This window comes from Cajanus cajan, chromosome 3 (genome assembly GCF_000230855.2).
Source record: "Cajanus cajan strain Asha chromosome 3, NIPB_CcT2T_4, whole genome shotgun sequence".
Classification (NCBI taxonomy): domain Eukaryota; kingdom Viridiplantae; phylum Streptophyta; class Magnoliopsida; order Fabales; family Fabaceae; genus Cajanus; species Cajanus cajan.
The window spans coordinates 78,152,752-78,178,054 of NC_138519.1; the positions used below are offsets into that span (position 1 = coordinate 78,152,752).

Consider the following 25,303-nt stretch of genomic DNA (forward strand, 5'->3'; position numbering starts at 1 on the left):
ATATTAAATATTTTAAAACTATATTATGATATTTAATCAAATTTTGAATTTAAATAAGGACTAAAGATATTACTAATATAAAAATAATAAAATAAAAAAAAAGAAAAAGAAATGAGTTTAATATACTCACAATTCTTCGCTACAGAAGTGTGTCTCCTTCTCTGGGTTCCCTCTGGTCCAAGGTGGAGATGTGTGTGGGAAGGGTATCCTTTGGGAAGGCCAAGGGGGGAGAGATGTGTGTGTTGGTGCCTTTGGGAAGGGGAAGGGCGCTATTTATAGACTTTCTGGAGGGACCGGTACGGCCCGTTCTGAATCCGGAACGGCCCGTTCCGGGGCTGCAATTTTACTCACAACGGCCAACTTCGAAACGGGCTGTTCCAATTTCGGAACGGCCCGTTCTGGACTAAAATTTTTAGGTATTTTGGTAGTTTGAGAACGGCCGTTCTGGCCTAAAAATTATAGGTCTTTTTTAAAAATTGGAACGGCCCGTTCCAGTTTGGGAACGGCCCGTTCCAGTTTGGGAACGGCACGTTCCAGTTTGGGAACGACCCGTTCCAGTTGTGGGAACGGCCCGTTCCATTTTGGGAACGGCCCGTTCCGAGCTAGAAATTTAGCTCTTATTTGGAAGATTGGAACGGCCCGTTCTGAAACCAGAACGGCCCGTTCCGGGTTAGAAATTTTAGGACTTTTTTGAAAGGTTGGAACGGCCCGTTCCAGTCTTGGAACGGCCCGTTCCGGGATAGAAATTTTAAGGCATTTTGGAAAGTTAGAACGGCCCATTCCAGATTGGGAACGGCCCGTTCTGGGCTAGGAATTTTATAAAAAAATACTAAATTACCCTCCATAAAAGTATAAACAATGAGGTGTTACATTTGACTTACGTATTTTTGTCTTTTTTATTCTTTTTTGAATATACCTTTTTTTCTATTTTTTTTAAACAAAAATTGACATTTCCCGGACGAAATTGGGTTACTACACAATTCTATTTACGGTTTTTTATTTTTCATTTCTCATCTTCCAAGTCATTCAACACTTAAAATTATTTTTTATCATTTCTTTTTTAAAAAAAATTCAATTCTTTTACAAAATTGACAAATAAAACATTTTTTTAATAATATGAGAGAGAACAATTTAAGTTGAATAAGTTGCACTTACATTAAATACTTTGTTATTATTAGGGTGGGCTTAGATTTTTATAAGAAAAAAACTTTTCTTTTACAAAACCCTTAAACATAGAAAGAAGAGATGAGATGAGATGAATTGCTATTTAGTTAAATTCAATAGAATTTCAAACTCACTTAATACATGTGTGTGTATTAGTTATATCTAATATATCCGTCAATTCAACTCCAACATTTTGTTTACTTAGTTGGAGTGAAAAATCCTTAATAAAAATATTTGATCACTCTAATATATTAAAAGTCAGATTAATTCTCTTTCTGAAATAATGTCTAAAATGTTCAAGAAGTAGATAAAATGCATCATCCAATTGAAGTCTCATGAAAATCACTTACAGTTGATTATATGAAACTAAATTTAGATGGCATCTCCTTAGACGATTCACGATCTTCAAGGTTCTAAGGTGTTATTAGAGACAATCTGGGTAATTAAATTATTGGATATTATAATTACTTGGGTTGCTCAACCAACCTTAACACTAAATTAATGATTATCTATTGTGAATTATGTTCTGTGTAATGACTCGTCTGACCGTCACACATCAAACAACACCACGCAGAATAAAGCATGTATATATAAATAACAAAATATATACACATATGTCTAGCTTGGGGCTCAAAAGTAATACAAGATACAACCAAAATACATCAAAATTAGCTACACTAAGTAGCCAAAAACATCAAACATTAGCTGCATCTGCCAGCTGCAGACCTGCCTCAACACACCAACCTATCCCTGCTCTGCTCCCATACACAGTATGATCATTGCAGTCCAAACCACTTAGAAACAACAAGGGTAAGCTAGTGAAAAGAATCAACATATGTATATATAAATACAAAAATTATAAACAGATACAACTACCAACACATCATTAAGTTCAACATGAATCAGCATACAACGCATCACAACATACATCTCACTTCATTAAGCAATAACAACATTAAACAAACAATGCGTCGTCACGCATATCAGCTCGGAGATCTCCTACAACAGCTCAGCCTTACGGCTTACAATAGCTCAGCCTTACGGCTTACAACAGTTTATATCATCATGCAGCACAGTACAACATAACAGCAATAACAACATACACCATACGACACAACTCAACTTTTACAACAATATAGCTTAAACATCATAATTCAGCAATAAACATCTCACAGCACAACAAAATCATCAATCATCTCAACAACATTCATCAATAACAGCTTAACTCAGCAAACATCAACATATATCAGCATATATCAGCATCTCTCAGCATATATCAGCATATATCAGCATCTTTCAACATACAAAGAAAGATCACATCCGCGCCCGGCGCAAGAGTACTCGCGCCCAGCGTGGACCAACTAGAGAGCCCAAGGCTCAAACGCGCCTAGCGTGCCAAACCCGCGCTCGGCGCAGGGAAGGCAGAGACCTCCCCAAGGTCTCACGCCCGACGCAATAGCAATTGCACCCGACGCCACCCCTGGCAGAGGCTCCCAAGGAGTCTCCACGCCCGGCGAGACATAGTTACGCCCGGCGAGACATAGTTACGCCCGGCGCCACACCAAAACCCCAAATGCTAAGTTACTAACTAGTATTGCGCCCAGCGCGATCTAACCACGCCCGGCGTGGGCCATCCAGGGGCTCCCATTCTCAAGCTCACTCGGCGCACACAACCTTGCGCCTGGCAGGCTTGCCCAATATAACCCTTTGATGGTGACGCGCCCGAAACCCCGAAAATGAAGTTTCTTCAACTCAGCACCTCAATCATATCCAACATCAAACAACTAATGAGTTTCTAACTCATTTCCAACCAATCCAGCAAAAACCTAGCTTCCCTTATCTCGGTGGAGAAGATTCCGAGCTCCGGGAAGAGAAGAATGGAAGAAGGAGAAAAGGAAAGCTCCGCTATCCGCTAGCTCCACGAGAAGAGCACCGCCTTAGCTCACTGCTTCAACTTGGGGAAGAGAAAAGGAGATCAAAAACCAGGAGAAGAGGCTTGGGAGAGAGTAAGGAGAAAAGAAGAGAAAAGAGAGTGGAAAAGAGATGTTGCGGGTGTGGGGTCTCACATTTTGCTTGAAATCAAGGCATGCACAAACTTATTTGTAAGACTAATGCCAAGCTGACTTATTGATCTTATAATAAATGATCAACTGATCTTTCATCCTCGTAAGGATATTATTTCAAAGATTCAAGAATTCAAAACTCTTCCATGGACTCACTTTTCAGCACACACATACAATGAGGATAATTGATATGTTGAATAGCTTGCAAAATATATATGAAACATCTTTCATTTGTGAAATTTTTGTTCTATTTTTTTTAGCAATGCTTAGGCTTAGTGATATTTTAGGCAACATGGTGACTCCAACATAACTGTCTTATTTTCCTTTTTCTTTTGTTATTTAGATTTTTCCAGCATAAAAAAATTGTGACGGGAAGTGGAAAATATATGTTCAACCAATGTTGAATGGATTTTCAAACACAACTTTATATGTGAATATTGGGCGTGAGTATTAAAACATTTTGTTATTTGGATTTTTCTTCTTCTTAGTTTGACTTGTGTATATCAAAGGATTTATTTGAAAAGAAAAATCAAAGAAACAAAATTAAATACCCAAATAATATCGACTTATCATTGATTCTAATGAAATTGAGTTCAAATTCTTTTAATAATATTTCAAATTTTAGTATTGTAGATTAAAAAAATGATTAAAAGAAAAAATTCTTAGTGATTAACTAAGTTTTTCAACTAGAATTAGTAATCAATAAAATTGATACGTGCTTTAACTCAATTACACTTAGAAAATAATAATAATAATAATAATAATAATAATAATAATAATAATAATAATAATTTCATAAGGAGTTCAGTCTACTCTTTGTGATTATTTTAGTACTTAATGAAAAACAATATTTGCACGTAATTTAAAGCACAGAAAATAGTGCAGGGAAACTTGACAGAATTTAATATGCAAACATTTAAATAGACGTTGTGAAATTGGGTCAGTAGCATGTGTAGATATTGTCTCCTGGAATCGCTTCATTGGGCCTACACATGTCCAAAACAAACCATTCGACCCAACCCAAATTGAAGATTTTTCTAACTTCCAGACAATTCAATAGCCACGTCGTTGCAATGCTTTATTACAACTAGAGAAATATTTGTATCATGCACAAATTTATGAATAAACATTTTTCATAATTAAACAGTTTTATTTATTTATTTTTTTAAATAACATATTTCATCTATTAGAGACCATCTTGCTCAAGTTAAGTAAAAATTTTATGGGTGGCAAAAGTTATTTCTGCGAATATTTCACATATCTAATATAAGTGGATATTAGATATGTAGAATTCCTTTCGTATGGTGAATCTTTTATGAATATTTATTAAAACATTTGGCATTTAAATTAATGTTTATTATAGCAAAATAATAACAATGAAATAGAAGTATATATAGGTTGGATATGAAATTCTCATTTAGGAGATTTGAGTAAAGATCAATCACAATAACCACAATTGAATCTAGAGCTGTAAAAATATCTACCTGATTTATTGGGTTAAGGAGTTATAAATGCTTCAACTCATTTCAATTTTTATATGGATTATGGGTCTATTTAAATATAAATTTAGGAGTGATTTTAAAAGTTTCTTTATAAATTATGAGTCTATTTAAATATAATTTTAGAAGTGCTTTTTTATTTTTTTAAAAACTAATTCTTTATTTTCAGTAAATCTAAAAAATATTTTTAATTTCTACTTAAACATGCTTTTATATTTTTGTTGATTCAATTAGTTCAAGTCGAATTGACTATATTTTTTTTAATATATGCATTTTAAAGGAAAAAATAGTGAGCTAAATAATTTTGGTATTTTTTAAACTTAAATTTTATCATTCTGTTGAGACCAAATTAAATTGGCCAAATTATTTTAACGCCTCCAAATAATTATGTGTCGACCTTCTAATAAATGATTTATAGTTGGACCACTATTATTATTATTTTTATTTATATAAGTTAAATACAAAAATTACAATAATTCACACAACCACTCAATTAATTAAACTACAATTTTTTAATTTTAAAATATACTTCTTTAATATAGTTAAATCAATTAAATATTTTAATAATAAAATTAAGAGCTAATAATAATAGTCCTTTCTCAACCTAATTTTAGTGGTCCACCTTAAGAATAACTCACTAGACATTGCTTCCAACTTATTATATTTAATTTTTCAAAACTCTTTTACATTAGTCAGTAAGTCTATCACGATCTAGGACATAGGGGTGGGGAAACATTTTAAGGTAGACTTAGTTACCTCAAATATATGATAAATATATCTGGTTATCTATAAAAAAAAAATTAATTATCCTATTATTTTTTAAAAGAAAAAAGTTTGAGTAAATTGATTAATTACAAATTTAAAAATTATGAAAAATTAAAATATTAATAAGCTTCTTTAAGATGATAATTAAATAAAAATGAAGAGTTTTCATAAAAATTTAATCAATATATATATATATATATATATATTTAAATTTATTTCATCATTATTTCTTATATATATATATATTTAATTAATATCTATAAGACATTTGTTAATGAGACCATTAAAAATTATATATGGTTCTTGTTCCAATGAATATATTAATTTTTAATGTTAATATAATTATAATCAGCTCTAATTTAAATTTATTTATAATTCACTATATAAAATTGAATAATTTATTTTCATATTTTTATTTTTATTTTTAAAATTTATTTAAAATTAAAAATATACATATAATATATGAAAAATTTACTAATATGTGTATATAACTATATTGAAATGAACAAAATAGAACATTCCCACGCGTTTATTTTTGTTATAACACTTTTGATACATTTACATTAGGGATGGCATCATTTATATCGTTCACATTTTGTCACCAACAATCACATGGCTTGGTTATGGCGCGCGAGTGCCAAATTCTCTCTCGTTGCCTCCGCCGCGGGCGGTGGCGTCACGGCGGCACTCATTGCCTCCTCCGACGACCCCAAAGCAGCGCTCAAACTCTGCACCACCGTCCCCCATCGCCTCTTCCGCGACGCCGTCACGGCCGCCAACATTGCTTTCGGTACTGTAGATCTAACTCGACCTCCTTTCTTCTCGAAGCTTCTCAATTAATGATTACTGAAGCGTGACTAGTGCTTAGGATAATTGAACTTGTTGAAAATTGACGTGGACTGTGTATAATTTAGGCAAAGAAATGGTTTATGAATTGAAGTTTTGTGTGATCCTTTTCTGAATTATGGATTATGATTTGTGTGTGCGTGTGTAGGTTAGGAGACATATTGTTTAACTGTTTAATTTCGTGAAAGTGAAGATTGGATGAATAAGGCTGGTTCTGATTTTGTGTTGTTGCTAGATTATGAATATTCACTGTGGGGACTCGCGGAAGGGAGTAGTGAGAGGGAGAGAATCAAACGTGAAGTTCACCTCCGGTCAGCGCGAAAACTTCAAGAACTTTGTTTTAAGAATGGAGGGATTTATATAAAGCTTGGACAGCATCTTGGACAGTTGGTATATTTTGATTTCCTCTCCTACTGTTTTTGAAGGGAAAAATAGATATGAAGAAAACTGACTTTATTAGTTGCTGTTGTTGTCCATCTATTGCACAATAGACAATGTTGAGTTGTTAGTTTATTTATTTATTTTCAGGAATATTTAGTTCCTGAGGAATATGTTCGGACAATGAGGGAGTCTATGCTAAATAAATGTCCAGTTTCTTCATATGAACAAATATGCAGCGTCTTCAAGAAAGAGCTTGGAGACACCCCGGATAAAGTATGTATTATTTGTTTCGTTCCTTGTTGACATATACGTTGTTTTTGTCTAATTAGTTTTGTTGGTCATGGTTATGGTTATTGCTATCACAGTGAATGAATTTTGCCTTCTAATGTGTAGATATTTTCTGAGTTTGATCCAGTCCCTATAGCAAGTGCTTCCCTTGCACAAGTTCATGTAGCTCGCATGCATGACGGCCAAAAAGTTGCTGTGAAGGTTCTTGTTGTTGCTAATTCTTTGTACATATTTTTTAAGAGCATTTTGGATCAGTTTTCTTCTATATCAGTATTAATGCTTTATAATTAGAGTAAATTACACAGACACTCATAAGATTTCACTAGATTGCAGATACCCCCTTGCTTTTTCTACCTCTACACTACTTTCACTTAATTGTTTGAAAAACATGACTTTGACATCCCTTAGACATTACTTTGACTTCCCTTATTTGTTTGCAAAACATTGCACTGTGTTCCCCTATAAGGAATGTTGTTGTAAAAGATAAAAAAACAAGGGGGTTACATGCAATTTCACAAAACCTCAAGAGGTGCAAGTGTGATTTACTCTTATAATTAATATTTCCATTTATGTGTTATCTGTCAATGTTCAGGTTCAGCATACACACATGACTGATACTGCAGCTTCTGATCATGCTACTGTGGAATTGATTGTGAACACATTGCACAGATTTTTCCCCAGTTTTGATTACAGGTACTGCTTTCATGATACTGGCTGTTAGGAATTTACCAGCATCATGATTTTTGTGGGAAATTTAGAAGCCATCTGATGGATGTGTGTGCGTTTAATTATTGGAAAAACTGAATGGTCTAAGTTGTTTTTATAGCAGGAGTTTTTTTATCATCTGTTCTCATAGGTTGATTTGCACCAATATTTTATTAATATTCTGTTTACTTCTGTCTGCAGGTGGTTGATTGATGAGATTAGTGAAAGTTTGCCCAAGGCAAGTTGCTATTTAACTTTGAAGCAGTACATGTGCCTAAAAATATATCCATGCTTATTTTTGGTGGTTTTTTGTTGGTGGACCAGTGGTTTATATCCAAGTCATCCTTTTTCCATTTAACAAGCCATTCTGTGCATGTTGAAAGGATTGTGTAACCCATCATTGGGGTCAAAGAAAACATAAATTTAGAAAATTTTAAGTTTTTATGCTTGCCTCCCACTTTCCCCAATAAAAAAAAGTAATGTGGGGTAGAACTTTACTTCCTTAGTTGAATCTGCATATTGCTTAAAATATTGGGCATTCATGTGATACTCCTCCAGTATGTTACATACCTAATATAAGTTCACTAGGTCTTCATGTCATGATGGTAGTTTATCTTGAGTTTCTGGATTTTTATTTTGTCTTTGGTGCTGGAGGTGGGGATTGAATTGTATTCATTTGGTCTCATTGTACACTGCATTCAAGCCTTGATCTCTTTCTCTGTAAATGTTGTCTAGAAGTTTAGTTATCTTGTTAACCTTATTGTTTTACAAATTTTTTTATTTGCATGAGATTTTTTCAAAAAAATATGTATAGCCATACCTTAATTGATATGTTTGAGTTATGGCATCCTAGCATGCCTAATATCTGTTTTACGCAGGAAATTTTCTTGATATATGCTGGATTTTGGGAATTTTATGTTTTCTCATTCATCATTCTTGCATTCTGTTTTATTTTCTCCTTAATGTTTTTCCTTTTGGCTACGTGATTTGTGATTTTATTTCTTAATATTATGAATTATGACTGCAGGAATTGGATTTTTTAACCGAGGCAAAGAACAGTGAGAAGTGTTTGGAGAACTTTCACAAGTTGTCGCCTCATATTGCAAATTATGTATATGCACCAAAAGTGTATTGGAATCTGAGTACCTCAAAGCTGCTAACAATGGAATTCATGGAAGGTGCTTATGTAAATGATGTGAAGACCATTCAGAAGCTTGGGATCAACCCGCATGAACTTTCAATATTGGTAATTTCATGTTTATGGGCTTCATTATAAATACTTGTATAATGTTCAACAACAATAGGTGTTGCTAGTGCATATACCTTTTGATATCTTTGACAAGGCAACATATATCAATGGGGTTTGGCAATTTAATATTAATAATGAGCGTTTCAATTCCCTCATGCAATTTTTGTCAAAATAAATGATAAAGCTCCTTCCCACAGAATGGTCAGATCACTTTGTGGGTTTATACTGTGTAGTACAGCCTTTCCTTTGCATTTTCAAGAGGATGATTCCGAAACTCAAAACTGTGATTTCTTGATTGCATGGTGACAACTTCAACCATCATGCCAAAGCTCCCTTTCACACGTCAAGTAATTTAGTAAAATGTCATCAACGTTTTGCAGGTTAGCCATGCTTTTGCGGAAATGATGTTCAAACATGGGTTTGTGCATTGTGATCCACATGCTGCTAACTTATTGGTTCGCCCATTGCCTTCCAGCAAAGCTAGCATTTTGGGTAAGGATTCCTTCCCTTGCCAAACTCAAACTATTTCTTTTACTTATTATTGTCCAGAAATAACTTTTTGTTTTGTGTTTTTTTAATATCTTTTAGACAATTGGTTGTGCTAATTTAGCTTCTACAACAAAAAAAAAAAAAATAATATGCAAATTTCTCCCCATAAGAATGACAGTCCCTCCCCTAACTAATTGGATATTATTAACAAAGCCTTGGATCAACTAAATTTGGCTTTTCCAGGAGAAGCTTTTAAGCACTAATTCAATATGGAATAAGCATTTCAAATACGGTTTTCTAGAATTATGGTGGCTGTTCCATTGATTTGAATTGAGGGGCTTAATCTGTTTTCAATTTTCAGGGAAAAATTAATAGCTATTATGAGTAATCGAGCATTAACAAAATGATTGTATCAACTGGTAAAAAGGGGGGAATTTAGGACTTTAGAACAAGACGAAAATGAATATGAATTTTATTAAGGGAACTCTAGATCGGTAAGATGCTAGAGAAGAAATGTTTAAGAAACAACACTTGCCAGGTTGAATCTATTCTCCACTGCTATTCACGAATATTTTAATGACCATAATTAATATTTTCCGATTTCAAAATTAATATGAATTTTATTAAGGGAACTCTAGATCGGTTAGATCCTAGAGAAGAAATGTTTAAGAAACAACACTTGCCAGGGTGTATCTATTCTCCACTGCTCTTAATGAATATTTTTAATGAACATAATTAATATTTTCCAATTTCAAAATTAATAAATATGCAATTTCAATTTGCAAATACCATAATGTTTTTCATGCTTTCCATTATCATCCAAATGCAGATACCTATACTCTCCTTAAATATAATTGATCTTGTTCCAATAAGGTTTTTGGTTTGTCTGCTCACCTTCGGCTTCTTCTTGTTTAACTTTTTTTACAAAAACTTCAAAACGGCAATGCTGGTATAGTGTGATTATTAGTTTTTTTATTGGTTAATTTGCAAATTTATTTTTTTCTAATGTATAGGCAAGAGAAGACCACAGTTGGTCCTTTTAGACCATGGACTCTATAAAGAGCTTGACGTCCAAACAAGAACTAATTATGCTTCACTATGGAAGGCATTGATATTTTCTGATGCTAATGCAATCAAGGAATACAGTACAAAGTTGGGTGCTGGGGAGGATTTATATGCACTTTTTGCTGGAGTTCTAACTATGAGACCGTGGAATAGAGTTGTTGATCCATCTATGGATCATTTAGTTATACAGGGAAATGAGAGTGATCGATTAGAACTGCAGGTAAGATGTAGTTTAAGGGAAAATTTTCCCTAGGATTTTGTATTTCAGTCACAGGTTCATGTTCTTTTGGATCATAGTGCTAGCACTTTACACGTCCTAATAACGTTGGGAGTAATACCCATGTTCATGCTGGTTTTCTTACCAGAGTATTTATATTTCTTAATTCTTCTCTTGTCTATCCTGACTCCTATGATATGCAGTTTAACCACCTGTTTTATGAAATTGTTCAATTACAACATAGTTCACTTTTTATTAAATATTAAAATAAAAGTCAGCCTGTTATAACAAGATATAAAGATGTTTTGCTCGGTTGAATTTACTTGCTTAGCATGCCCTTGGAGTAAAAAAAAACTCTAAAATGACTTTCCTGATTGTTCTGCAGATGTATGCTTCTCAATATTTCCATGAAATCTCAGAGCTTCTTAGGAGATTACCTCGTGTGATTCTTCTAATGATGAAGACAAATGACTGTTTACGGGCGGTCAACAATTCTCTGGTACATACAATTCATACAATTTCCATTTATTACATTGCACCCCACATGATTGATTGATGAATACTCTTGAAACAAATGTTGCTTGTGTCTAATTGTAAATTTGCCAGTCCAGCACATGCAAGTAAAAATAGCACTTGAGAGTTGAGATTGTCCTGGTTGCTGTCAATGCTGTGTCTGTTTATAATGATAGATTTCTTTTTTCCTTTTGGATATATGATCAGGTACAGGGATCATCTATGGAGACATTTTTTATCATTGGAAAAGTTTCTTCTGAGGCTGTCATCGAGGCAAAGTTGTTGCAAAGCAGATCACTTTTAACTTGGTTAAACGTTGAATTGAATAAGATTTTGCTGGAAGTACGACTTTGGGGAATGCAAGTTGCCTTGTGGCTTTTACAACTTAGAAAGGCTTTGTCTTGGTCTAACCAAGCATTGTAGAAGAATTAATCTGCCTCATTATTTGCTACATTTTATTCTTTTGGGAAATAAGCTCTTATATTCTTTGTCTCCGTGGTCAGAATTTTCTTTTTGTTTGAGCACGGATTGACGAATTGATTTTTAGTATGTTCGGTTTTCTGTTTGGAATCTCAAAATCATGTTTGAACAAATGGCACAAGAGAGACACTCTTTTGCTCAAGTCATGATTTTTAGACATGCCTAACAGAAACTAAACATGTAGTTTTTAGGGTAAAGGGAAAGGAAAGGAGCAAGTCATGCCTTTATATTAGTGTGTACGCGTTATAATATTCATGTATTTGGTGAAGCAGAATGTTGTTGTAAACCCCCCCATTAATATATGGGAATAGTGTACTGAGAAATATAGACTACTTTTGAGTTTTGACACCAATATCAATGGTTGCAAGTGTAATTTTTTACACTTTGATGATTCGGGTCCATTCAAATGTGTGTTTACGTGTCTTGTTCCTCGTATGTGGTATGTGTTCGTGCTGATATTCAATTACTGTTACTCAAGTTGAGGATACTCCGAACAATGACATTCGATTACTTGGGTTGAGGATACTCCTAACAATGATGTTCAATTATTTGGGTTGAGGATACTCCTAACAAAGATATTTGACTTTCTGAATAAGTTGTTTAAAGTTATCGATAATTTGCTATTTTAAAGGGAGGAATATTCCATTTCAATGTTGATAATTTATTAAATAAAGTACAGTACTATTGACTAATTCAAACTATTAAATATAGAGGGTTAAACTTCTTTCAATTGACTACTCCGAACAATTACCAGAGAGGCTTTTCCTATAACTAATAAAAAATAACCATTGTCTGGCGTAGGTGGTAAGGTGGTCAATTTTTGGCAAACAGTTAAGAATTATCCAATTACATAAAATAATTGAGCCATTTTTAGCAAAGTTAGTTGGAAATGTGAATGTCATTGTTTTCTAAAAGAAGAAAATAAATATTTATTTTTGGTTAAATTATTGTTTTTATTCTTATAAGTTCACTTATTTTATATTTTAATCTCTGTAGTTTAGAATAGATTATTTTAGCTTCTATATTTATCTTTTTTTTAATAATATTTTTAGTCCTATAATTTAAGGTAAATATTTTTAATTCTTATATTTACAATTTTTAATCTTTTTAGTCTTTATCTTTAATTTTTTATTTGTAACATCTCAACAATAAGAGTCTTAAGTGAGTATAAAAGAGAAACAAAATATTAACAACTTAATTTACAATTATAATAAATTAAATTCGATATCAAACATAAAAAGTTAAATTAATACTTCGTCAATACAAAAGAGGCAATGTTACAAAAATATTAACAACATAAATTAAAAAAGATTAACAACTGTAATATAGGAATTAAATTTTTGTTATCTTAAATTAAGAGGACTAAAAAAGATTGAGAAAGATAAATATAAAAATTAAGAATGTCTATTTTAAACTATAGAGACTAAAAAATAAAATAAGTAAAACTACATGTATTTAATACAAATATTTTAACCTTTTTTCACATTAAAAAAGCGAAAAAAAACTATATTTTTTTAACTACAGTTATATCAAACGTAATCTAGTTAAAAAACAATCTCAAACTTGTCTTCAAATTAATGCGCAATCGAATTTTTAATGTTACAAATTAACTACGTATATTACACAAAATGTGGTAGTGCAAATTAATTTATAACATTATGCACTATGCAGAATGCTTTGGCTCGAGCTTTCTCATTTCTTACCAAAATTAATGAAAACCATGACATTTTTAAAAGATACCTTAGAAACAGTTTAAGGGGGGTGTATTGGTTTAGGATTTCATAGGATTTTAAAAGACTTTTTTGGAGTAAAAAAATCCATTGGTATTCAATCAAGATTTTATGTCACTTAAAAATAATTCAGTGGTATTCAATCTGGATTTTCAAGATTTTTTAAAGAGTCCATTAAAATCTATTGGTATTCATTTGAGATTTTTTACAACTTAAAAACAATCCATTGGTATTCAAAAATATAAGGATTTTAAAGGATTGTTGTGTGAGGGGGATTTTGAAGGACTTTCTAGTGTTATCTATAAATACCAAATTCATAAAACAATCCCATCCAAACCCATCGGATTTTGAAGGATTGTTTGAAGTGACTTTTCAAGAATTTTCAAGTGAGTTTTTCATCTTTTTTTTTTTCTATGCTCCTATCTTCTCCATTTTTTCTCTGGTAATAATACTGCACTATTATTCATTGCTCATATATAATATTGTAGTATTGTTCTCATCCCATTCCCCTATTTTCTGAAACTCCGATATGTAAATGATAGTGTCATTGATTTGCTCTATTTTTCTGTTCATTCTCTTTAATTGACTTGCTTTATTTTATTTTATTCTATGTAGTTGAATTTGTTCCTTTATATAACACAAAAAAAAAATGCTTGAAATTTTAACTTTTAAGTGATAATTTTTTTTATAACACACGTCAAGAAAAAAAAAAGGTGAAAGATAAAATTGATATCATAATCTCTACAATATATAATATATAAGATGAATTTGTTAGGGTTTCTGTGAGTAGAATGAGATGAAAATGGATCTTAGTTGGGGGAAGAACCCTCTCAGCATAAAAACTGCAATTTCTCTCCTTCGCTTAAGTTTGTTACTCTTATCCCCCTTCTTTTACGACTCAACAATTATTTTATTTTTTTTACTATGAATTTTTTTATTATTTTTATATTGTAAAATTGGGACTTTTTATATTTTAAAAAAAAAATTAACATAAGATATTGCAGTATCTAATTTTTTAGGGTTTAGGCTTATTTTTTAAAAGAGGAAATATTGTTAAAATATTTGTTAGAATAATTTACATTTATAAATATTGTTAAAAATTATCATATAATATATAACTAAAATAATATATATATATATATATATATATATATATATATATTCTATATATCTAAATGCTTATTCTTTAAATAATAATAATAATTATATATAATAATTATTATTATTATACTAATATTATATATATTGCATATGTAATTAAGTAAATATTTTTTTGGTGGATTGTAGATTTCCTAATCGACGTCAATTTTTAGCTCCATTTCGAGGTGTAAGATATCATCTACAATATTTTGCAGGTCAGGGTAATGACCCTGAAAATGAGAAAAAATTGTTCAATCTGCGTCATGCATCTTTAAGGAATGTGATCGAGAAAATATTTGGTATTTTTAAATCAAGGTTCACAATTTTTAAGTCAGCACCTCCATTTTTATTTAAGACACAAGTAGAACTTGTGTTAGTATGTGCAACACTACATAATTTTTTACGTAAAGAATGTCGTTCTGATGAATTTCTAATTGAAGTGGTGGATAAACCTTCATCTTCAACGTTACTAGTTAATGAAGATCATACTTTTGAACCTATTATTCAAACCCAGAAGCAAGAGCGAAAAGACGCTAATGCTTGGAGGAATAATATAGCTATAGATATATATGTGGGTGAATGCTATTTAAGAGGATAAGATATTATGGAGAATTATTATTATTATTATTTATCTAGATATTATTATTTTTTATTATTTTTGTCTTTGACTCTTTTTAAATTTGAATGTATGAATTTTTTTTTGAAATCTTATCAAATGTCAAAAATCCACGAAAATTCTACAAAATCCCACAGAATCCATTAAAATCCTGATTTAAAAGTCTTGCAGAATACATTAAAATCCTGATTTTAAGTCTTGTAGAATCTTGCAAAATCTTAAAAGTCATGAAAATCCTGCAAAGTCTTTTAAAATCCGCAGGATTTTTTTTAACTAAAAAAGTTCTTTAAAATCCTAATTCAATACACCCCCCTAATACTCTTCTTATTCTTTTTTTTTTTCATTATTTTTTTTTAATAGTTTCTCATTGCATGTTACCAATCGGATATAGTGAAAGACTGCACTTCGTCAATCAGGTTGACTCTAGTGATTCAATGTGTTTTTCATAATAACACATTATATGATATGTGTAACATGTATGAAAGAAAAATGTTAGTAAGACAAGTTTTCAAAATATTTTCTCGCATATAGTGAAATTTATGTAAATCTTACTAAATATATGATTTTTATTTTTCATTCAGGAAATCTTATTTTCAAATTAGTGTATCTTACGTGAATTTTAACTAATAAAAGAGTATATTAACAGAAAAATATTACAAAGTGTGTTATTGACACTCTTGATTATGAAAAAAGAAATGTTTTCTACAAAACAAATATAAGAATACTTGTTATTTTTATCAATTTTATTAATGAATACAATTTTGATAAAGTTAACTGTTTAATTTTTCCACATGCCTTTCATCAAATAGATAATACAACATGGAAGAGCAGTGAAACGTGATTTTATGTTTTACATCAAGAGCAAAATACTTACATTTTTACTCTTAGATAGTATATTTTTTCATGAATAATATTATTTTGTAGGACAAATTTTACAATTAATAAAGAGAAAGAGAGAAAAGAAAAAGAAGTATATAAGATATGATAAACAATATAACATTCACGAGAGAAAGAGACAAAAAGAATTGTGGTATAAATTGTCATAGAATGAATAACATCTCATTTTGTTATTGTTGGCATCATTCCTAACATCTCATAAAAATAAAAATAAAAGAGTTGACATGTAGAAAGAATGGTGTGAAAATTCATTCTATTTTCGTTCTCCAACAATCCACCTAATTTTCCACCTACTCGAACAAACAATTCCCAGCCTCTGACAAAACTACGCACAGTTTTTCTCTTCTTTGGGTGGCATATGGTTTGTCCAATAAACAGCCATCTATTCTTCCTAAACAGCATGAGACTCAGATTCATCATGGTTTGGATTCACTTCTCTAGAACGGTGTGAGGCATTATTATTCTCAAATACCATTCCACCAAAACCATATTGCTGTACAACAAGCAGTGAAGAACACGAACCAAAATTATTTGATGCCACCATGTCCCCTATAACACCAAGTTCCGGACAATCAGTCCAGTGCATCAACTCTGTCATGATCAAAGAGTTCCTACCTGCCCCTTGTCCTAAAATGTACAAATCATAACCATTTTGGTCAAACTCATTAAGCACACGAGGAATATCATCACTACAATGAACCTCTTTTTCTGAATACTTTATAGAATCCTCATTGCTCACTGCCTTGAGTCTAAATGCACTCACATACTCATCATCCAACTCCTTCTGCTTCTCATTGTCTAGCACCACAGATAATAGTCCACGGTTACGAGACTCAACATTGTTCAACATATCAACTTCTGCAGCCTCTCCAAGCATGAGGATCCTCGCAACAGAAAGTTGAACCCCTTGGTGCTTTGACATCCTCCATGCAACAGCCAAGGCTTCACGGTCATCAGGTCCACCAATGAAAATCATTAGCACACGTAAGTTGACTTTGAACAATGACCCTAGTCCACGGTCAACAAAGATTCCAACAGAACAAGGTGCATCCCTCATCACATTTCGGTTCACGTCTTGGAATGTATTGTTGGTTAACTCTAGAATGCCCTCTATGTTTGAATGCTTGTGGAAGGGAAGTAGCATGAGGTTTGCTTGCTTCTCTTGTGACACATTGTATATGTCCTCATGAATAGTTGAGTAGGTAGATGCAGCTGCAAAGGTTTCAACTGTTGTGTTCTCTTTTGTACCTGTGAATGCTTGGAAAATGTTGACGATGCTTTCCAAATCTTCTTGTGCTTTGGTGAGTGCTTGTGAACCGCTTTGTTGTTGGTTGTGCTGGTTGATGTGTGTTGCCAAAAGGGATGTGGTGTTCCCTGTTAGTTCTACAAGCTGAAGTGCAAACACGTGTAAAGGGGAAAGTTTTGTGGTGTGGTATGGTTCAAGGATGTTGATCATTCCTGAGGCTTGGCGAGGGTTATGGACACAAGCTAGAATTCTCAACTCTGATTCGGCCTTTAAATTCTGTATAGTCTTTAGTTTATTTTGCCTGTATAGCTTTCTTGGCTTGTATATGGCATTGATGATTAGAGGCACCATCATGGTCATTATGAGAACAGCCACGGTCAAAATCGAGAAGGATTCCACACTCAAAATCTGGGAGGAAAACAAACAATAATAAAATCAGAGCTATTTATCAACTATAATTATTGAGTAATAAAGAATCATTTGGCAAATGCTAGTATACTGGAACAACTTTAAATATGTTGAGTCAGTTATATTGATTAATGAGTGCTATAGTTCATCTTATAGGCAATGTATTTTTAGAAGTTTTGGTCAATCCTTTATCTAATTTTGTCTTTAGCCACATCAACATTTGTTTTCAATCTTCATTATGCTTATTCTATGTCCTTTCAGCATTTGACTTCAAGTGGCATGAAAGCAAACAACTTATATATGAAGGTGCTAAACTCTATTACTCAATACCTGCTTGTCCCAGGCACTGTTGAGCATTAATATTGGTAAGATGCCCTTGGTGTTCATAAGGAGTCCAATAGCCACACCATCAAGAACAGACATGCCATAAAAGCGAGTGACTACTACAGTGCTTATAATCTTTGGGATGCATGACAGGATCAAAATTAGAAGCACCAGGCCCAAACCTTGAGTTTTTAAAACATATATTGCTCTGAGTCTTATGCCACTGCTACCAAAGAACAATGGTGCCAGATAAACAACACCAAAATCCTCAGACTTCTCTATCAGCATGTGAGTAAACTTACCACGAGGTATCATTATTCCATACACTAGAGCCCCAACAACAGGGTGTGTCCCTAGGAGATCTGTAACAAGTGCACAAGCATAGGCCCCCATGACTACAAATAGCAAACCATAATTGTCCCACTCATTTTTATTGGTTTTGCGCACTATTAACTCCACCAAATGAGGTCTGATAACAATGAAGCAGAATAGGACAAAACCTATGGTGCACAGCACCGAGTAGATGGCAGTTTCACCGTTAATGGCAAATGGAACCAACAATGCAAACATGACCCAATTATAGAAGTCACTGATCATGGCTGTTGTTAAGGCCACTCTGCCAAGTCCTGTATAGAGAAGCTTGAGATCTGCAAGGATGTGACTAACCATAGGAAAACCTGTGACACTATAAATTAAGGTCCAAAATATATAGGCCTTGATTGTGTTGAATTCTGCCAAATACTCCGGATGTCCCTTGTACATAGTTTGAGCTAAAGCGTATATGAAACTCCCCAATATCATTGGAATCGCAATTCCAGCAATGGCAATGCTTGTGGCCTTCTTTTTTGCTCCTAAGATTGTGTCAAAGTTCATGTCCAAGCCAGCCAGGAAGACGGAATAAATGAGTCCCACATATGATATGGTTTCAGTAGTTAGGATTGATTTTATAGGCGTGAGAACCTCTGATAATGCTGATGATCCAAATAGTTCTGGACTTATCAGAAACCCCATCTGTTAACATCAATTACCCACAAATTAATAATAATGTAAAACTTTATGCCACTTTATATATATATAATATAAGGTCAAAAACTTATGAACAGTTCTTTAGGTATTTTACGTTTAGTTTTCCAATTAGAAACAGGATTTTATCTCAATAATATGCGTGATAAATGTTAATATGCAGATTACTTTGATGAAACTCCAATTTTGATTGAAATATAACATCAAAAGTACCAAAAGAATTAGGTATAAGTTTTGTCCATAATATGATACATAATAAGGCCTCATTGATACATGATTAAAATGAATGCATGGAAACAAACTCGTACGCACCAAAATCTCAGCAACAAGACGAGGTTGGTTTAAGGGTCTGAGGATATAGTACAAGCAACGAGTTGAGAACAACATAAAACCAACTTGGGCTGCAAACGTCGGAAGGTAGAAATACAGGACGGTTTCACTTTTCCAAACTGAATTGGGATTTGACACATCTACGTCGTAACATCCTGTAGTCACGTGTCGTTTCAAGTATTGATCTTTCACATGTTGCATGTCCATTATTCCGACAAGTGAATGTGAATCCTTAAGCTTATGTATTTGATATATGGGTGATTGTGATGCAATATCAATTGGCTTTTCCTTCCAAGTCTAACTTCTGCTTTCTCCTTGAATACCCTTAGAAGTTAGATATTTGTAGCCAACAAAGATGAATTAATCAATTATCATATGAAGACTTTGGTACGAGGATGAATGTTGACCATTAATAGGAGTGAACATATAAAACCAAGTCATGTTGGGGTTTACTTTGTGTTTGGGTGTCATTTGTTTGAGGATTCGATGTCATTGGTCATCACCAGGTAGAAATCTCGTTACAACTATTTCTGTCTCATTTTCTCTGAACAAATTACCCAAAACTTGAATGATTCTGCTATGGATTTTCCATTCCCTGCCTCTAAAAATGCACTATATAAAACCAATTTTAACTGTCAAATAAGAGAAATCTGTTTATCAGTAAACAGGGTCAATATGTACATCTGTTACGGTTTAAATTAGATTATTAGACAGTTTACTAATTTGAGTAATTTCAGTCAGGTGATGGTAATTATCATGATGATAATTATAATGATAAATGAAAAAAAAAAAAACATAGGCAAAACATGATACGTGTATAACTATAAAATAACATTAGCTAAAACAAATAACTATAAAATAACATTGGCTAAAACAAATATTAAAAATTTAGATTAAACTGCAACAAACTTCTTTATAACTAACATGTGAAAATTTTTCTTTCACTATCACATGAAAATTCTCAAATCTCTATATGTAAAAGAATTATTAAGGTTGGCCTATTAAAGGGTTAGAATAGATGAATGAGGATTTAGACTCAATTCTTTTTGTAATCTTTCCTTAATACCAAAAACAAAAAATCTCTATGTAAAGTAATCATCAAAGTTGCAACATACTATTGATTATAGAAAAAAATAATTGAGAATGATATATATATATATATATATATATATATATATATATATATATATATATATATATAAAGTTGTCTAGCTTCAAATTGAAAAAGAACTATCTTATCAAATTAAATTAATTATAATTTTCAATAAAAACTTTTTTTTTTCTGCATTACTTTACAATTTATATCGATAAAATTTGAAAATTTAAATATCATTAAGCATTAAATTTTATTATGTAGCAAAAAATTTAAAGTAAACAAGGAATTAAAATAAAAAACAAAATTAAACAAAATAAAAAAGAAGCGGCTATAAAAATTGTAAAAACAGGGGAATTGTAATAATATTAACATTAATAATTAATATCTCTGTTACAATAATTAAAAAAAAAGTTGCATAATAAAATAGTATATCACAAAAGAAAAACAGGGGAGTTGTAACTTAAAAGCGATTATAATAGTGTATTTTAAAAAAATAAAAAAAAATGATAAAAAAAATAGTTATATTAGTTGATTTTATACCCCGATTCTTATTATAAGATACTTCTATCTGAATCATGTAAACCAATATAAATAATTATATTAGTTGATTTTATTAAGTATATAAAAAAATATGATTTATCAATTTTACCCTCCTTACTTCATTAAATTTTTATGAGAAAAATGAAGAAATTACCAAATACCAATAAAAATGATAAATAACAATTGAAGAGTTTAAGAGTCAAAGAAAAATACATATTTTTATAATCTTTAATTAAAATATAAAATAAAAATAAGAATTAATATTTATAAAAATTATAAAATATCTTATAAAAAACTACTACTAATTCGTATGTTTTATAATAAGAACATGAAGATGTAAATAATAAACATTTTTACCAGCTAAAATATTGATGTTTATTAATGTGGACCAACCTAATGAATTTAGAAAAGTTAGTTTAATTCACAAGTATCAAATTTTAACCAAACCATTGACGCTCAATCATCTTATTTATTGATTATATAATTTAGAATGTGATAATCAACCCCGAATAAGTGTTCAAGTGCCGTTATATATATCCCATAAAATTAGCTAAATTCAAAATTAATTTTAAAAACTTTTATATACTTTTAATTGTTTTTAAAACTTTGAGTTATATTTAACATATTATAATATAATATTTATACTAATATTAATTGTTTTGAAATGTATAATATAAATTATTCGTCAGTTTTAATTTTATACCTATTTAAGATTTAATTATATAATTTAAAGTGCATATATATATATATATATATATATATATATATATATATATATATATATTCAGATAAAAATAAATAATTTTGTAGCAGAATTTTATATTGAATAAAAATCCATTTACACACGTCAAACTCAATAAACCAAATCACTTCAATGACTGAATTAAAGACACCAATTTACCATTTATATATATATATATATATATATATATATATATATATATAATATAAGATTTAAAAATTATTGTCCTGATTTTTATTAAGATGATAAATTATTAAAATATCATTTAATATAATATTTATTAGTTAATTTATTAGCCATGTAAAACACTCTCAATTCAATCTATTTTTATTTTTATTTTTCTTAAACTCTGAATCTATAAATTTTTTTGTTAACATCTAATTAATAAGTTATTTTTTTCGAACTCATCATTTATAATTTTTATAGATATATCTATAATAATATATAAAAGAATGTCCATGTTTATAAACATTTAGTTAGACAACTTTATCTTTCAATCATACTATAATTATGTACCACCTTGCAATTATATTTATTTCACTTAAAGAATATAATAAAAACAATTTAGAAAATGCAACAAAAAATTGTTGAACTAAAGGTAACTTATCACTATCTTTTGAAATATAATTGCTACCTCTGATCTCACGCACCATTTCACAATTCAAAGTTACAATGGTTACTTTTCTCATTCTAACTTCTACCTTCATATAATTGCAATTTTATTTTATTTTTATTTTGTTTTAAATATAAAAACTCGAAGTGTTTCTTTCCCTCTAATTAAATATAAAAGGAGTATTATTCAGTACCACGAAATATATTTGAGAGAAAACACAGTCCTTTATATTTTACAAAATTCTTTTCATTCAATTAAGCAATTTTGCAAATATAACTATTATTAATTAATGATTTTGTTGTCTGCCTTATTTTCATTTTTTTTTGGGTAAATTTAATGCATCTATATCTCAATTTAAAATTGAAATAAAAATCATGACATTAATCTTTTGCAAACTTTCTTTTCTGGATTGCTCTGATGTCATAAAAAAAAAGGGAAAAAAAAGAGGAAAGCTAAAGTCAAAGTATCACAAGATCTAAAATTAGACAACAGGGCACAAAAGCAAAAGCAGCATATATTAGGAAACCATAAGGTAGAAAATATAAGAAAAATGCTAACCTCGTTAAGGGTAGGGTTAAGAAATATGAAGTATGTTTATATATATATATATAGAGAGGAGGGATCCTTTTACGTTTGCATTAAATTTTAACGATCAAACTGTTTAATTAAAAAATTTTAATGCATAAATTAAATTTGCAAATTTTTAAAAAATTTAAAAATCATTTGATACTTCGTTTCATTAATTCGAATCAATGTATAAAATGATTTTATGATTATCTGTCAATTTAAATTATAAAATTTTATACATTGATTCAAATTAATAAAATGAAGTATCAAATGATTTTCAAATTTTCTAAAAATTTGCAGATTTAATCTATGAGACCCCGTAGCATTCTTCTCTCTTTTCTCCCTCTCATCACTCACCTTATACTTTCCCTTCTCCTTTAGGGATTGCGTGACACGGGAGAGTTTCTGGAGCCAAACGGCTGAGCCGTTTTAAAGCGCTGAACGCTTTTGAAACGGCTGAGCCATTTTGAAGGGCTGAGCCCTTTGGGGGCAGAGAGCAAGAGGAGAATCCCTGGAGGTAAAGTGTTGAGCGCTTTGGAGGCGCTGATCTCTTTTGTGCTTTCCGAATTGGACTTTGTAGTCTTCATGAAAGTTGTAGCCTTGGATGTTAGCTTTCCAATGGAGCTGGAATCACCCAAAAAGGAGTCCTAGAACTCCATATATGGCTGTTTTAGTGAAGATGGGTCAAGCTGCCAGCATTGGTTGTAGATGTTGCGGGTTTTATAATTTTTAACAAGGTAGATGAAGGAATTAAGACTTGGTTTCTTCATGAGAGTTGTAGGAAATCTTCTTATCTTTCATATGAGATAAGGATGAGCATGGTAGGAGTAGTATAACTCCTGATGAGCTGTTTTATGTGAAGGTTGCCATTTCACAGTTAGTGATTTGGTTAAGTTGAAAGTTATTTTAGGTACTAGGTTGATTGGTGTTGTTTGGGTGGGTAATTTGACAAGATAGATGAGTTGTAAACAAGATGGATGCGCAGTATTATGTGTTGAATATGCTGTATGTTGTTTGAGCTGTTATTGCTGTTAAGCTGGGTTGTGCTGAATGTTGTTGAGCTGTTATTGTTGTTATGCTGAGCTGTGCCAAATGTTGTTTATGCTGATGATGAATGTTGTTGAGCTGAGTGATGATTTTGATGTGCTGTGAGATGTTTATGCTTCATTATGATGTTGAGCTGTAATTGATGAATATTGCTGTGTTGTGAGCTGTTAAGCTGTGTTGAATATTACTAGCTGGGATGTAAGCTGTTATTGCTATAAGCTGTTAATGTCGTATGTTGTTATTACTGAAATGTTGTATTGTATAATGTTGAGCTGTGTTGTTTAGCTGTGCTGGATGCTGATATTGTTGTGCTGTAAGTTGTTTAGTTGTGCTAAAAGACGATAATGTTGTGCTGTAAGCTGTTTAGCCGTGCTGTAAGTTGATATTGCTGTTAAGCTATGCTGTGTTGTATGCTGATATAAACTGTTGTAGGCCGTAAGGCTGAGCTATTGTAGGAGATCTCCGAGCTGATATGTGTGACGACGCATTGTATGTTTTATTGCTGTTTATGCGGTATAGCTGATGAGTTATATGCTGATGATGTGAGATGTGTGCTGTTATAGACGCTATGTCGGTGCTGTTATAGCCACTATTGTGGTGCTGTTATAGCCGCTATGTCGGTGCTGTTATAGTCACTATTGTGGTGCTGTTATAGCCGCTATGTCGGTGCTGTTATAGCCACTAATGTGGTGTTGTAATAGCCGCTAAGTCGGTGCTGTTATTGCTGAATACTGTGGTATTTTAAGCTGATTTTGTTAAGCTGATTGATGTGCTGATAGCTGTAGCTGTGTACTATTCATATATTTATATATGTATGTTATTTCTTTTCACTAGCTTACCCTTTGTTGTTTCCATGTGGTTTGGACTGCGATGATCATACTATGTATGAGAGCAGAGCAGGATTAGGTTGGTGTGCTGAGGAGAGTCTGCAGCTGGCAGATGGCGTTTGTTTTTGGTTGTTGTATTTAGCTACTTAGTTTAGCATTGCCGGATGTATTTTTGAACAGTCTAACTCCACCCAGATTTGGACCTTGTATATATATATATTATAGACACTATATGTATGTACCTGTTCTATTATGTGTGTTGTTCTAGTGTTCTGTGCTGTGTGTAGGGACCAGTCGGGTCGTTACACTTTAGTGGTATCAGAGCAGTTCGAGTTTAGTGGACACTCTGTGGGGGTGGTTCCTTTAGGCTTTTGTTGTGCTGAGCTCTGTGTTGTTTTGCTTTGCTGTGTTATTTTGTTGTGCTGATTTCTTC

The 25,303-nt window shown here is 31.7% G+C and overlaps 2 protein-coding genes and 1 pseudogene across 2 annotated transcripts; 1 reads left to right on the forward strand and 2 right to left on the reverse strand.

The window, feature by feature from the left end:
- The first annotated feature begins 6,061 nt into the window (after positions 1–6,061).
- ATH9 (ABC2 homolog 9) lies at positions 6,062–12,115 on the forward strand. The gene is made up of 11 exons (XM_020360107.3): positions 6,062–6,281; positions 6,573–6,727; positions 6,866–6,991; positions 7,112–7,207; positions 7,599–7,699; positions 7,913–7,949; positions 8,739–8,957; positions 9,341–9,452; positions 10,463–10,734; positions 11,117–11,230; positions 11,452–12,115. The coding sequence occupies exons 1-11, from the start codon at positions 6,104–6,106 to the stop codon at positions 11,665–11,667; spliced, it is 1,626 nt and encodes a 541-aa protein (XP_020215696.1). The 5' UTR covers positions 6,062–6,103; the 3' UTR covers positions 11,668–12,115.
- Positions 12,116–16,498: 4,383 nt separating this feature from the next.
- Positions 16,499–17,563, reverse strand: LOC145956475 (cation/H(+) antiporter 15 pseudogene; annotated as a pseudogene).
- Positions 17,564–18,300: 737 nt separating this feature from the next.
- Positions 18,301–20,070, reverse strand: LOC109788548 (cation/H(+) antiporter 15). Its single transcript, XM_083072081.1, has 3 exons — positions 19,421–20,070; positions 18,388–19,096; positions 18,301–18,308 (listed from the first exon to the last, which is right to left on the reverse strand). The coding sequence occupies exons 1-3, from the start codon at positions 19,643–19,645 to the stop codon at positions 18,301–18,303; spliced, it is 942 nt and encodes a 313-aa protein (XP_082928207.1). The 5' UTR covers positions 19,646–20,070.
- Positions 20,071–25,303: the final 5,233 nt, after the last annotated feature.

Coding starts and splice junctions, on each gene's coding strand:
- ATH9 (XM_020360107.3), top strand. CDS start 6,104: ATGGCTTGGTTATGGCGCGCGAGTGCCAAATTCTCTCTCGTTGCCTCC. Junction 6,992..7,111: donor TTGGAGACACCCCGGATAAA/GTATGTATTATT, acceptor TCTAATGTGTAG/ATATTTTCTGAGTTTGATCC. Junction 7,208..7,598: donor GCCAAAAAGTTGCTGTGAAG/GTTCTTGTTGTT, acceptor GTCAATGTTCAG/GTTCAGCATACACACATGAC.
- LOC109788548 (XM_083072081.1), bottom strand. CDS start 19,645: ATGGACATGCAACATGTGAAAGATCAATACTTGAAACGACACGTGACT. Junction 19,097..19,420: donor GTCTTGTTGCTGAGATTTTG/GTGCGTACGAGT, acceptor TGATGTTAACAG/ATGGGGTTTCTGATAAGTCC.